At 35.2% G+C, this 14943-nt stretch overlaps 1 protein-coding gene across 4 annotated transcripts in view; it reads left to right on the top strand.

Moving 5' to 3' along the window:
- LOC149704933 (uncharacterized) overlaps positions 1 to 14943 on the top strand; it is an 81171-nt gene that overhangs the window by 53267 nt on the left and 12961 nt on the right. For all 4 annotated transcript variants that reach the window (XM_089865068.1, XM_089865065.1, XM_089865067.1 and 1 more), the window contains exons 3-4: positions 7275 to 7477; positions 12548 to 12683. In XM_089865068.1, coding sequence (XP_089721194.1) covers positions 7275 to 7477; positions 12548 to 12683 — 339 coding nt within the window. The remainder of the gene's footprint in view (positions 1 to 7274; positions 7478 to 12547; positions 12684 to 14943) is intronic.

Genomic DNA, 14943 nt, shown 5'->3' with positions numbered 1-14943 from the left:
GTTTTCTACGCTGGAAGAGTTATTTAGCGAATTTTAGTAATTGGAAATACGTCCGCGTATATATCAAGGCAAACCAAAAAGTGAGAACTAATGATTGCAAGTTGAAGGCATATTCTGAAAGTGCATGGGCATTTATTTCACTAATCGAATGAATAGTTCAATTATCACTCGACATATACGACTATGGGCGAAGAAGTGAAATTTGTGACTCGATCTTCTTCAAATAAAAGAACAATTAAAAAGCGTTGATTTAAGCATATCCTTATTTTACCAAGCATTTAAAATTGATTTCAATCAACGACTTTAACCGCTAATCAACTTAACGCCTCTAAATTAATTGAAAAACTACGTTATCTCTTGAAAGTGCACACCAACTTTATCTCAGTGCACCTCAGAACTGATCCACGAGCTATGTCGCAACAAAAACTAACTTATCGAAAAAAAAATATGACAAATTCTGTCCTTACAAAATCGATAACTATTAATTTTATAATACATGTTATTGATAACTACAAAAAACGTATGCGCATCTTCATTGCCTATTTCTAATTGTACACACAGTTTGATAGGGATGTTACTCTTCCATTGATAGTATCCTGCGAAACAAACAAATATAAGTGTTTGTTTGGTCTGCAAAATCCTTTTGAAACCACGCGACACCATGGCACAAGTAAAAATAAAAAATCGCCATACAGCTGAGATTATATTTGTCGTTTAAATTTATTCAAGTCGAGTCTCGTGCAAAAAACGTCTCGATGTAAATCATATCCATACACGTCCTTTATATATACACACATTTTTTTCTCTACAAGTAACAGCAGAGCAGACTTTAATTCCCAAACGGCAACGGGGGCGACAAAAAGATTCCTGAGAAAATTCTTAATATTAAACGTGTTCTTCGCGTACGTACGTTGAAACATTTTATCGTCTAGAGTTTCTTATGTGGGCGCGGCGGTGTATTGCCAGCGCATGCAGAATCTCCCGAAATTATAGCTAAAGTCTTACATAAATTTGCCTCTAAGAGCATCGCGTAACATACATACCGTCCGTAGCGCAGACTACTCGAGATTCTAGAACTATTATTAGTGTAATGACACACTCAGAATCTCCATTACGGAGTATTTTACGAAGTAAGAACGTAATTGCGGACAAAAATTCGGAGAATAACCCAACGGTCTAGAAAACCAGAAACCAAGCGCGAAATAAATGACCCTAGACGTACACCGTCAGCGCCATATTTCCTAACATAAGTCAATATATATCTACACCATATAAGTTAGACTCCTTTAAAGGAAAATTAAATGAAAAACACTATAGATGTAACCAAGAAGTGATATCTAGTTTAATAGGGAGAAGCTATAAATTCGCCACATCCAATTTATCTCCAGTCCAAACGGAGTTAATCCCTGCCTCGAAATAACAACCAGCATCTCATTGGTTCTTGAAAACTGTGCACGTCAGCGCGACGCGAATAACGAAAATTACGTATTTTCCGACTGAGGAGAGGCGAAATAGCCTAGCCTTCTTTTACGTCCCCCCTTGTATTTTGAAAGGGGGGCTGGGACTATGGCACGGCGCGAATACTTAGGCATCTTATGCCTTCTCCCTAATAAACTAGATATCACTTCTTGGTGTAACCAAAATAATAGACTCGTATCTCTACAACTAAAGCGTGTTCTTAATTCCTCACGCGCAACCAACCTTATACACTAAATCACGTGCCATTACTCTATCTTTGAAAATTCAAAAACAAAGGCTTAGCAAATTTAGCTGACTTATATCAAAAAATAAATAAAACTAGTACTTTATCTAAGTGAGCAATTTTGTCCTTCAAATAATGTATTGAACTCTAATTTACCTTCAGAATTGGATTGGTTTTAACTCAATTTAATGGTAAGTGTATACACTAGAAAAAAAAACACCGAAGATATTTTAAAAACCGTTGTAAATTGATGCAAATTTTTCCTATCGAGTTAGTAGTAATGATTGAAGTCTTTAGAATTTAAAGGAGCCTTTTTCTTTTTAATTCACCTTTTGGCTGACAGGGGGTGCTCGTCCTTTAAAGAAGAGAAAGACGTACGGAAGGAGTTTCTAGGGCAACGGGGAGGCCATTACAATAATACAGGGTGTTCCCAAAATGGTAATTATAGGACCCAAGTACAGTGGGAGGGTTCTATGAGCAACAAATTTTGAGTCAAAAAAGTGCTATGAAATTAGCGACAAGTGACACCATTTACAAGTCATAATTCTGGAGTGTTTTAGGGAAGACCCCTTAATTTAAAATTAGAAACTGAAGGATAATGCCCCATAATTAACGGGTCATCCGTAAAACACTCCAGAATCATAACTCACCATTGGACCAAATGTCATTGAACATTTTATACTCAAAATTTATTTTTCGTGGACCCCCCTGTACTTCGGAACACTCTGTATTAAAGTAACTCTCAACACAAGTAATAGATGCAACGGTTGTCCTAGAATTATTCACAGCTTATTAGTGAAAGAGTTAGGCTATGGGTCCTGGCTTTCAAAGCATCGCCAGGTTGTAAAAAAAAATCAATATAGCTTGATCAAAATCCATGAAAAGCCTTTTTACGTACCCATAAGTCTGTTCGCGTTTACAGCTTGAATTAACATAAATAAAACGAATACCCTGATGAAAGGTGATTAGAAAATTGCCCTTGTCTACCTTAAACTGTATTACCGATTCTCAAACGAACAACATCATATATAAAGTTAGCAATTCAAATTTTTTCCACGTCTCTGCCCCCCTTTTTTTACTAAGTTCATGGATATTAGAACTAAAAGTAGTAGTAGGAGTGTGTAATTCTTGAAATGGATAAAAAGAAAACAATTCTAGAATGACCCTTTATAGGAAAGTTTTAAGTATAAACTATTACGTATTTCTTATATCTATGCGGGCGTTCTAGAAGTTGAACTTTTTCTATAGGTTGTTACCGGCAATTTACATCACAGCTAGCTCTAATCTCACTTTTTGAAAGTTTTAAAACCTTTTTCGTACACTTACTTTTAACAGGGCGGGGATATTTAGAGGGTGTTGGCAAGGCTTAAGACCAATGAATAATTTTTCATAATCGACTTAACTGGCGATTGACGTATATAAAAACGAACGAAACAAACTCATTGACGAAAAAAAGCATAGTTTGACGATGAAAGACTTATAATAATAATCTTATACATAAGTTTACCGAAAGTCTCTGTTGATTTTACCTTCCTGTCTGTATGTATCTTCACGATGGAGTGAGTATATTGCATCTTAGAAACTAACCAATATACCTTAGCTCAAATTCAAATATTGACCAATCAAAATAGAGAAGCTGAACTCATATCCAATAAAAATTCCTAGACTATTTCGCTACTTCAAATAACCTTAGGAATACCACAGTATGGCTTGGATATTCGAGTGTATTTTTTATCCTCAGATTTTCTCTCCTCCTTCACTAGTAGTAACTGGACTCCGTCGTTGTTTTAGACCAAAGTATACTGACCAAAGATACTAGTCTGAGAAAAGAGTTAAAGAAGGGACCAAATTTAGTACAAATACCTAAGCCACTCTGAATGTAACTCTTTCTGAAAAATTTCATATACCGCCAAACATTCCTTTCTGTAGACATATTTCAAACAATAAAGTAGCTATACCGGCGTATTTACAAGAAAGAGAAGCAGGCAACGGTCGATAGTGAAAATCCCCCAAAGGATGGATAGAGATGAAGAAGCGCGAGAGCACGCGTCAGTAGATTGGAGAGAAGAAAAACCATCCTTAAATCCAAAGGACGCGTTTCGTACGGTTACGTTTCGTTTTGGGAAGATTGGGAGAGCGCGGCGGTATAGCTCGAGTGATAACAGTTGACTCGACCAAATACACACTTCTCTTATAGGTCCGCGTCCGAGTTGCGGGGTCGCCGGTTCTCTTCGGAAAAGGGAAGAAGTATATCGAAATTCAATACCGACCGTGTATTAGAATAAGGAAAGGGATGGATGGATGGTTGGATGGGGAGGTGTATAAGCTACTTCGGGAAGGAAACTAGGCATAGCCGTTTGGATAAAAACCAACCCGGAACCTACTCGCTTGGTTAGAAGCGTCTTTCCAGCGTTTTATTGCTCGGAAATACCCGGATAGCCTAAAGGGCTTCGTCTTCCTTCCCGACGCGAATACGCGGCACGAGCATCGAGCGACGAGTGTTTAAACAAGTTCATCGAGACACGATCGAAAACCTCACCTCATTCCACTAAAATAATCTGGAATTTTTGTACTCCAATTAGAGACAAAAATTTGGGCTGGTACGGGTGGTGCGAAAATCTTACTATCTCGAGATCTAGTTGATGTAGGACCAAGTACTTGGTACAATTTTATCTATAAAAACCTTTCCTCTATCGAAAGAATAGGTTTATGAACAATTCGCTTAATTACTCGGGTCCTGATTGTTGTAACCTCAAGAACTTGATATCGTTAGAAAGCTAAAAAATGTGGTTATAACATTCTGAAAGGAAATTGACCAGAGTTATGACCTCCAAAAATACATGTTAAACCATAAGCATATCAAACTACCCGTAAGCGTGAATCGTCGGGAAATTAGCCACAGGCATTGTCTAGGTAAAACTCGGGAGACAAGTCTTCCTGGTGGCACAAAAGGGAAACTTTATTCAAATCGCGCAAGGGATGCTACCGGAAGCTTGGGAATAAATACAAGGATTAATATATATCTTATTCTTACCTATTATAAGCTCTACCTCTATTAATACTTGTAATCATAACAAACATTGTCGTCTGCTAGTGGGGCTAAAACGTGGATTTTGAAGTTCGCGTAATAAAGGCATGCGGAAGGGCCCGAGGCAGGCGCAAAGCCAAGCCCACAAGGTCCATATATTTTTTAATAAAAAAAAAAGGCATGCGGAAACCTACACTTTTCTCTTTTGTACTTATCCTATTCATAAGAAACCAGTTGTACTGTGTACACTCATCACTAAGAGTTTTTCCCATTTTCTTTAAAAATTCGAGATAATTTGCTGTTCCTAATCTTAAACAACTTAAGTCTTAAAAGCCCGTACTAAACCGATTACCGCTGCCATTTATTGCAGAAGCAGACGACTGCTTAGATTTCCGGGTTATAAGGTGGTAGGGGGAATTGGGAAGGAGAGAATTGCTTCGTTTTCCCTCTAGGTGGCGTAGAACCTCAAATTTCTCTCTGGATCCCTTGTACAATGGTGATTACCCGTAATCATGTTGTGAATTCACGCTTACGGGTGGTTTGATATGCTTATGGTTAAACCTATGGAGAGAATGTTAAAAAATTTACCAGAGTTCTGACGTCCTAAAAAGTCTGTCTATAACTCCTTGATCCTTAACACACCCCGCCGTAAAGGCTGACCCCAATAAACCCTAAAATTGAACGGGTTAAAAAGGAGAAACTTAACCACGCCGAAATCCTGAAGCTTTATCCGTACTCAGTTTGTCATTTCTATTACAAAAAAAAAGAGGTCCAACGTACGTCCGGTTAGCGACCCCGGCCAGGAGTCCCGGACTGGTTAGATACAGCTATAAGTTTTGGACTTTTATAGGAGAAAAAAGTGTCAGATCCAGGGACGAACGAACGGACCTTAAATAAGATGGAAGCGTACGTCCAACAGTATGGCTGCCTTGAAAAAAAAAATCAGGTTTTTCCCATTTATTTGTCCGCGAAAGTAAAGTATAAAACCAAATTTCTCTCCGTTTCTCTCGTGAAAAATCTGTTACTGTCATCAAATCCTAGGGTTTCTCGAATGGGATACTGGCCTTGTAGTAGCAAGAGTATATATAGTGTATTAGTGAGTTAATATCGACTCATCTTGAATATATCAAGTCGCAATAAAACCCTAATTACTTTCGTGCATTCGAAAAAGATTTACGTAAATTTCGTATATACGTTTAGTAAATTTCATCGTAGATCTGTGTAAATTTTGGTTAAAATTGGTGGCTATTTTGGAATAAAAATGGCGATCAAAATGTGCGTGAATCTGACGGTCTGATTATATTTCAAAGGATTCAATTTCAAGTTTTTTGAGCAGTAGTTCATTACTAGAATAAAAAGGACTTTGCATTTTCTGTCTGTTTGTAACACTGTGACAGGATTTGGTTTGTAACTTTAAATATTAACCTAATTACAATAAAGGCGTGGTCAAGGGTCAAACACGAGAATTTCCGTGCCAGCAAATTGTTCACTGCTACAGTTTAAATATTTTATGTGTGTTGTTTTTTATGATTAAGAATGGAGTGGCATTAATTAAAACAAAGATCTGTCACGTGATCAACGGCTAAACTTACTCGTAAACCCATCAGTAGTTATACCCACTTGTATAAAAAATAAAATGGCGGTCGAGAAAAACGAAATTAATTTCATCTTCCAATAGAAGAATATATACTCTTGATAGTAAGTAAGGTTTGTAGGAAAGTGGGAGTGGCATATACCGTGACAGAAAACGTTTCGTTTTGGAGCGTTTCAGGCCACTATAATAAAAATCTATATATAAATACAAGAGGACTATGGGTAGGCTGAAGTACTTTGTAATATAGGATTTCGGAACCCTTAAATCTCAGTTTCCAACCGAGTGAAAAATAACCGTGCAGAATGATTTTCAGATCCCCCCTTCTCCCCATCTCCCCACACACACACATCTCTGAAAAACCTCTTTCTCGTCGGCAGAGTCCGATTGAAAAATATTGATTTTCTTATTTTCTACTTTTTCAATTTAAAGGTAAAGTCCCACGAGTCGTAAAAGAATTCGTAAAGGGAAAATATAATTACCTTACGATATACAACGCGTTGCCTGCTTTGAAATGAAATTGATTTTAGTCAAATCGGACTGTTTTTAAAAAAGTTACGGAATTTTAAACATTTTTGAAGCGATGGCGAGTTGGGGTTCTGTTATTGATGTCAAAATTTGCAAAAAAATTCTCATAATTTCTTAAAATTTTAACAGATTTTAATTAAGCTTTATTTTTAATTTTGTAACCCAAAATCACATCTCAGCCTTTGTAATAGGATTCTGTCAAGTCAGTGATAATCAGTTATGTCACAATTTTCACTGAAATTTTCATAACTTTCTTAATTAAGAATCGATATCGTTCTAATTATCGTTGTTTTGCAACCCTAGATTCACTCTATCTCGTGATACTTTCCCTGAGAGTTCGATATTTTTGACAACTAGCGCTTTCCTTTTGGTTCTTTACTGGTAATAAATATGGTTTCTCTTTTTTGATCCCGTTTTTCCTCTAGGAACATCTCTTCGCCTAGTCATGTTAGACGTCCCTTCTCCGACAGTGGTGGGAGAGTCGGTCGAGTTAACTTGTAGTTTCGATTTGGAAAATCAAAAACTCTACGCGGTCAAATGGTACAAAAATGACGCGGAATTCTACCGATATGTACCGACCAATTATCCGCCAACACACTATCTACCGATGCCCGGGATCAGGGTCGACGTAAGTACCATCTTTATTATTTAATCCTAATTAAACTTAATCGCATTAAAAACTACCAATCCAATGATATATCCCTTATTAATAACGTCCAAGCTTCCATTACACCTCTTTAAAAAAAAAAACAAAAAACAATTAAACTCACTAAAATAAACATTCTTCATTAACGCGGTTCATTTTATTTACACTGTAAATAAACGGTAAACAAAGTATATATATAAATCTTTAAATTCTCCACATTGTTATTATACGCTTGGTTCTATGTTAGCAACTTGTAGGCATAAAAAGTTCCATAATTAATTATACCAGTTGTTCGGGAAAACCCTAAACGCGAACGTGAACATCTTTATCTTTTAAGAGAGGGAGAGAGGGAAAAAAAAGGGCGCAAAGGCCCTAAAACCAAGGCTTAACGAAAAGGTTTTAACAAAAATTATATCAGGACGGAAAATTTGTATGTTTTATTCATGGGTAAGTTGGTACAGGGGCGGTGATAGCCCTTCCTTATCGGGTGCATTTTTCTTATGGTGTATTCATTCAAGCAAGAACACTCCCCGACGACCAAAAACTTCTCCATTTAATTAGTAAAATCAAGCGTAATGGTCCGGCAGCTACAAAGGCCTAAGAGAGAGAGAGAGCCAGACGACATTTCGAATTCATGACCTCATACCACCATTCGTCTCTGCTTTAAGAGTACAGTTTACTATCCTTGATTTTTGTACGACACCAGGAAAGCGCCGCGCCCGACAGTTTCCAAATCTCCAACAAGAGATAATGTCAAATTTAATTAAAGTGTTTTTCTTTCTGCAGCTAGGCTTAGGGAAAATATAAATATATATAATAAAATAAACTTATCTGTAAGAAGGCTGTAGATTCTTTCGAAACAAATAAATTTAACATAAATATAGCTGGACTTTGAGAGAAGTAACTTAACTAAGTTTTTATAAAGTTATAATCGATTAAAAGTTATCTTCATCAGAAAAAACTAATCTAATCGAAATATAGTAAGTTATAATCGGTGAAACTCCCGGTTATTTCAAAACATCTTCAGAAACTTTTTCAAACTAGTTTAATCGAAATATGTTTAGTCTTATCAATTAAATTTTTAATCGATTAAGAACTAATTTCTGTAGCTCTAACCTTTAAAACTATAATCCCGTGTTTGCGACGAAATATTTTTTGTCTCAGTTATTATATTTTTAATCGATTAAAAACAAACATCTCCATAAGTTAAACGCCTAAAAGAATTGCTTTCCATTGTTTGAAAAATTAGAAGAAAAATATGGCATATCTAAGAGTTTCAAAAATTTGACTTCTAGCACTCGGCTCGCCTTAAGCCGGGCGCTCTCTCTTTCTCTCTCACTCACTCTCTCCTACGCGTGGTTTAAAAATAACCCGGGGTGGGAATCGATTTAGGGATTCTGGGCTTAGCGAAGTTCATAAAGTCTATTACGGGGACGTTTTCATAACGTTCTTCTCGGTACCAGCGACTCTCTGTGCTGGGAATTCGCTTAAGAAAACAAAAGAAGCTAATTGCCAGATCGATTTTTGAAGAGTGCACGCGACTCACTCTACCAGAAAGCGAAATTAAAGCTGCAAAGGCTTAGCCAAAGTATTCCTCCGAACCAGTGTGATAAAATTCTATACAAGGTATAAACTGCGAAGGGACATTTTTCCTTTAAGCGATAGGCCAGCTGTCAGCGAACAAAAATTAGGATAACAAAGTATAGCCACCTTTTTGTTGGTTAATTTTCTACTCTAACGTGCAAAGAGCTATTGGAGTTTATAAATATTTTAATTGGTTTTTGGGACGTATATTTTAACTAAACATTTGGTAAATAAACAATAGGGTTTGATATGTTTGTTTTTAAAGTATGTAGTAATTGAAATACGCGTATTCTATAGATTTCCCTGGAGTCTAATACCTTTATTCAATTTTAAAACACTCTTCTTATATCAACTCCGTTCTCAATCATCCTTGGTTTATAATATAGCCAGTATAAAGTAATCTCCACGTTACTGCGTGGAAGGTCACGGGTTCAAACCCGGGTGACGCTAAGATTAACTTCGTTAATTATTAAATTAAATCATAATCACAGCGTTATTTATAGAAATACAAACGAAGCTACGCATTTCTTATAATAATTAAATTGCCCTTAAGGAATTTTCATTAATTATTTGAAAAACTCGGCAGTTTTGGTCTACAACAATTTTTCCTTTTTTTTTCTTAGATCTTAAAAGTATTTTTGTTTTTATTCATTTATTCCCTCCCTTTTCACGAAACTTCTTATTGAACCGTTAAGATCCAAGAAAAGACGTTTGCTTCGTTAAACACGAGGGTTCATTAAATACTAAAAATTAGAGAGGTTAAGAATTAATAACTCCGAGATGTTTTAATGAATTTAGGATTTAGTAATTGGAAAAAAAAAAGTATAGATACCTTAACGTTTCTCTCCACCAAAATAAATAACGTTTTAAATTTTTTTGTTTCTGTCTCATTATAATTATAGTGTATTTCTTTGAATAAATGAACCGTAAAAGTGTATTACTTTGGTTACTATAGTTGTAGAACATCTTTATGCAATTTAAAATGGAAATTTAAGATATTTTATAAATATTGAAGAAGCCGAATTTACAGGGGTAAAAACTATTATGTATTTCCTATGAGCCCCTGTAAAACTATTTGCCTGCAATACTCCGGTGTATGACAATATTTGAAAAATTTTACGTTCGTTAATTATAAACCGATTTTGACGTTCTTTAACTCATTTTGAAGCCCAGATTATTCTCTATATAAATATTTTAAGTAAATTGGCAAATAATTTGAAAAATGTTATGAAATAATTCATAGAAACTAAATGCTTAAAAATTCGCATCTTTCTTAAATTTGTCCCGATTTTGAACCTTAAATATAAGTGATAAGTCAAAAAATAAATTAATAATAAAGGTATACTATAGAATTGAGGTCAAGCTCAAAAGAAAGCCTTCAAAAATCTCCTTCAATTAAATTAAAACTGGAAGAAATAAACAGAGCGGCAATAAAATAGCAAAAAAAATTTATTTATGTAACGGTTTTCGCAATAGCTCGTTGCACGCTGTACTTTTCCAAGTTCAAATAGACTGTTACTGTACATTTATAGGCTGTGGCTGGTTGAATTTTACGCTCGGTGAAACGTTGCACTGTTTTTTTCCGGTCAATAAAATACGTCAAAGCTAGACACGGAAAGTCGCTTGAGCACGAGCTACCACTTCAACCAGCGCTAAAAACCCACACGTCCTTCGAAAAGAGAGTTTAAGCACGAATAATGGATATCAAAACCTGGAGGGGCACGTGCTTTGACGATATAATGCGCGAGAGCGAGAGATTAAGATAAGGATTCTAGTACATCAAGGTCATTCTAAATTCAATTTGAAACACTGGTTAAAGGTAGCGACATAGGGGAAGTAAATTAAAAGTATCCCTTCTCCCGAGCTTGCTGAAAGAATTACGACTTTTCTGGTCCTCTTTAGAATTAAAGTCCATGGTTTTTAGAACACTAATTTCCTTAGGCCTTTGCTGTATCAATTAAGATCTATTTTCGAGTCGTGAATTAGTGAATATTTTAAACTTCGAGATAATTCCAGAACATTCTTAACCTATCTATTGATGGTTAGCTTTATCCCCACGTCGTGTTTTTTCTGGGGATTTGCCGCTTGAATCGGCCAAGGCTTAACTAACTAAATAGAAAAGCCATGCAGGGTAAAAAATGGGTGAACTTTTGACAAGTTGAAGTTGTACGATTTCGGACGACTCCCAATTTGAAGAAATATAATTAGGACCCTTTCTTATTGGCTATAAGGTGTGACACAGTCGTACGTGACCTGTCGGAAATGTTAACTACGATGATACAAGTTTTAATAGAAAATCATTCCCGCCTTTTTATTTGAAGTTGCGTTTTTATAAGTGACGCAGGAGATGACATTTTGGAAACCTTATTTACTGAGGCTCTGGTTGATTTAGGGCCAAGTATTTGGTACCATTGGAAAGAGTACATTTTCACCTCTCAGTCTGTGAAACCGTTTGCTTATATTCAGACTAAAGGTGGTCTAAAAATTAATTTCTTTAAATGTTAATTACTCAATTCCTAATTGTTTTTGGACCAAATAATTGGTACCATTGGAAAGAGGAAAATTATTTCTATTATACCCTAGATGAGTTTTCTCTCAGTATTAAAATTTCCAGAATTCGGACGTTTCAAAACTTAAAAACAATAATTATATTTAAAACTTTGTTATCTTTAGCTATAGCTATAGTTGATGTACCGGCAGATACCAATTTAAAGATGATAACGTTATCTATTACAAACTCAAGGGATTTCCCTGAAACCTTTTCCCAGCTAAAGTTACGTCATTTCAAACTCGGTGTATCATGGATATGATTTTTTTTCTAAACCTTATTTTCTTGAGCAGAAAACCATATTTATGAAAAAAGCCACACGATTTAGTGTGGCTACGAAATTTAACATTCAGAAAAGGAAGCCCCATCGATCTACTTTGACTCGAAATAGGCGTTTATAATTTTAACGGGGAGAAAAAAAAACTTTTTACAACTTATTCACGTTCACGTTTAAAAATAACTGAATCTCTCTGAAAATAAATTATTCATGAAACTGCTTTTAAAGGAACACTATCACTAAATATTAATTTTTATTTTTTAAACTTTCCTCAAGTTTCAGCGGGTGTAAAGGTCAAACGTTCATAACGTCGTGCATTGACGTGTTTAAAAATAAACGAATCTATTTTAAAATGTGTTACAAAAAGGTTGATAGGACAGTGGATTCAATTTTGAATAAAACATTTTGTATCATATTTGGGCCACAGTTTACAAGTTATGATTAGAGTGTTTTACGGACGACCCCATTAATTTAACCAAAAAACTGAGATACAATTCTAATTTAAATAAGGGGTCATCCGTAAAACAATAACGTCATAAAATACGTTCCTACCACACTTTTAGGAACAACACCCTGTATATTCGTACTTTTAAAGATGCACTTGCTAAATATCTAAATATTTCTTTCAAACTTTTCCCCCCAGGTGTCCAGGTCAAACGAGCATTACGTGTATTTACGTCATATTGACTTAAATACGGCGGGAAAATACCGGTGCGAAGTGTCAGCGGACGCGCCTTATTTTGATTCGGCCGACGCCTCCAAAGAAATGAACGTTCTAGGTAAGTTTCCCGCAATTTTTTAATTTTTCTTTTATATGCGCGCGATTTTTGTAACACAGATTAGGGCGACCCCTGGATATGGTATACCAATCAGTCCACTGTATAGAATGGGGGGAAAAACAACGCCACGCCCCCTAATAAATACTTCCTTCGCTTCACGTGAACTACTTATCCAACATAAGTATATAATTATAAGTTAAATAGTAGCAATAGTCTTTTTTCTATGTCTCTTAACAAAGAAAATTCATTTATCAAACAAGCGAGGAAAAAATCTAATAAAATAGCGGATTTTCTTTCTGCATATGACTCTGTTAATGAGGCGAGAAATTTCGCCTCATTTTTCAACGAAATCTTCCCAATTTGCGAATTTTCAAAAAACACAATTAAACTAAAGTCTGGTAGAGAGTAGCTATTAAAAAAAATGGCTCGAGAAATTTAAATGTTTAAAGGGAAGATGAAATAAGAATAAATAAGAGGAAAATAATTAAAATTTAGCAAAATTTTTAAGGAAGGATTTCTACCTCAAATTATTTAGAATGTTATTATAGAACATAATAAATAAAACAGCTGCCCAATAGATCAAAATATCATTGAAAATGTTAGACTCAATATGGTCCATAGAACCCATTATATTTCGGCCCTACTACTCTTTTTGAAGCATCATGTATAAAAAGTCAAGTATCACCTTTCCTTTAAGGCATCCATTTTTCCTTGGAAGAATAATTCTAACACCCCTTGCAGAATAATAAAAAAACATAATCGACTGAGTAAAAATAATATACGTTTTTTTATCCTAGCATTAATACGGAAAGAGAAGCCAATTTGTCTAGCCTGGGGGGTTTTTTATTCATCAAGATTAAAGCTACAAGGCAAATTAACTTTACACCCACTAAATCATTTTTAAAATAAGAAAGCCCCAAACTAGAAACGATAAAGAGTAAAAACGTCCATTAACATCGGACTTATAAATAAATTATGGATGAAAACCAAAAAAAAAAAAAAAAAATTCGGAGTAATTTAGGGATACGATATTTGAGTAGGTACTTGTAAATTGGTTTTGCGACACTAGCCTTAATTAGGAAGGCTACAAGAAAGTTAATACCGAGTGAAAAATAACGGATTTCTTTGATCCTTTCGAAAACTTCTTTCAAGATATTCAAATTTTAAGTTAGAGGTCATCGTGTCACGTGAACCTTGAGTATTAATTGCACGCTTAATTAAAGTGTTAGTAGCGTATAAATAATTTAATTCGAAATTAAAATAAGAAAGCCTTTGATTATGAATGTCCTAAAGAATGTTTGATATTAAAAATTAATTGAGGGTTAACTAATGTTTGGTAGGGACATTATATATTAGAGAACGATTGAACACTTAGAGCAAATATTTTCCACCAATCAGATCGTACGTCATCAACCACGTGTTTCCGTTTTTGAAATATTTTCTAAATTACAAATTTAACTAATTACTAGCAATCGAATTGGAACCGTACACTACTATCCCTTTAAACAAAGGCTTATTTCAAAAATGATTCCAATCACCAGCGCAAGTACCGTCCGAGAGTACAACTATGTAAGCTGGAATTACTTCCTCGTTTTTTTTTCTATATTTTTTTTCTCTTTCCATTACCGGATATACTCGCGTCGCTAAAGAACTTCCGGTTTTCCTGCCCAGAGTATTCATACCCTTACGTAGCTACCGCAATGCGTTAGGCCCGAGTTAGGCCTATCGTTACAGCGCGTTGAGGAAGAAAAGAATAAAAAAGAAAGAAAGTCAGGCAGGTTTTGGCGGGAAAAAGTTCGTGCCTGTGGTGCAGCCACGTTTTTTTTCCCCCTTTAGTTCGAAATAAGGCATGGTGGTACAGCGGTATAATACCAAGCCTTTAATGGTGATACCCTTGGGCAAACTTTGGGATAACTTGGTCTTGGTCGCTTTGTAAGTTATCAAAAAAAACCTGCCCTTTTCCAGCCAAAATATAAATCGCTTCAAGGCTTACAGTTAGGAACTAAAGAAACTATGAGCAATAAGATTGTAAGTCAAATATTGATTTCGTTATTGTTTTTGTTACTAAAAAGAAAGTCAGAATGGCACAAGAATCTGATAAACACTAAACAAAAATAATTGCAGATTACGTTATGAGGTGCATTTCAGTTTAGCTAGGCGCATTCGTGAATACCATATAAGCTATATTATGTAATTTAAACTACAACCTAATTACATCTGATAGAAATATAATTTTTTTCACGTGCAATTTGCAAACAAA

Source organism: Phalangium opilio, unplaced genomic scaffold (genome assembly GCF_054372755.1).
Source record: "Phalangium opilio isolate 3A_F unplaced genomic scaffold, DU_Popi_V2 ptg000014l_1, whole genome shotgun sequence".
NCBI lineage: Eukaryota > Metazoa > Arthropoda > Arachnida > Opiliones > Phalangiidae > Phalangium > Phalangium opilio.
The sequence above is the reverse complement of the archived record's forward strand: the minus strand, read 5'-3'. Positions and strand labels throughout refer to the sequence as shown.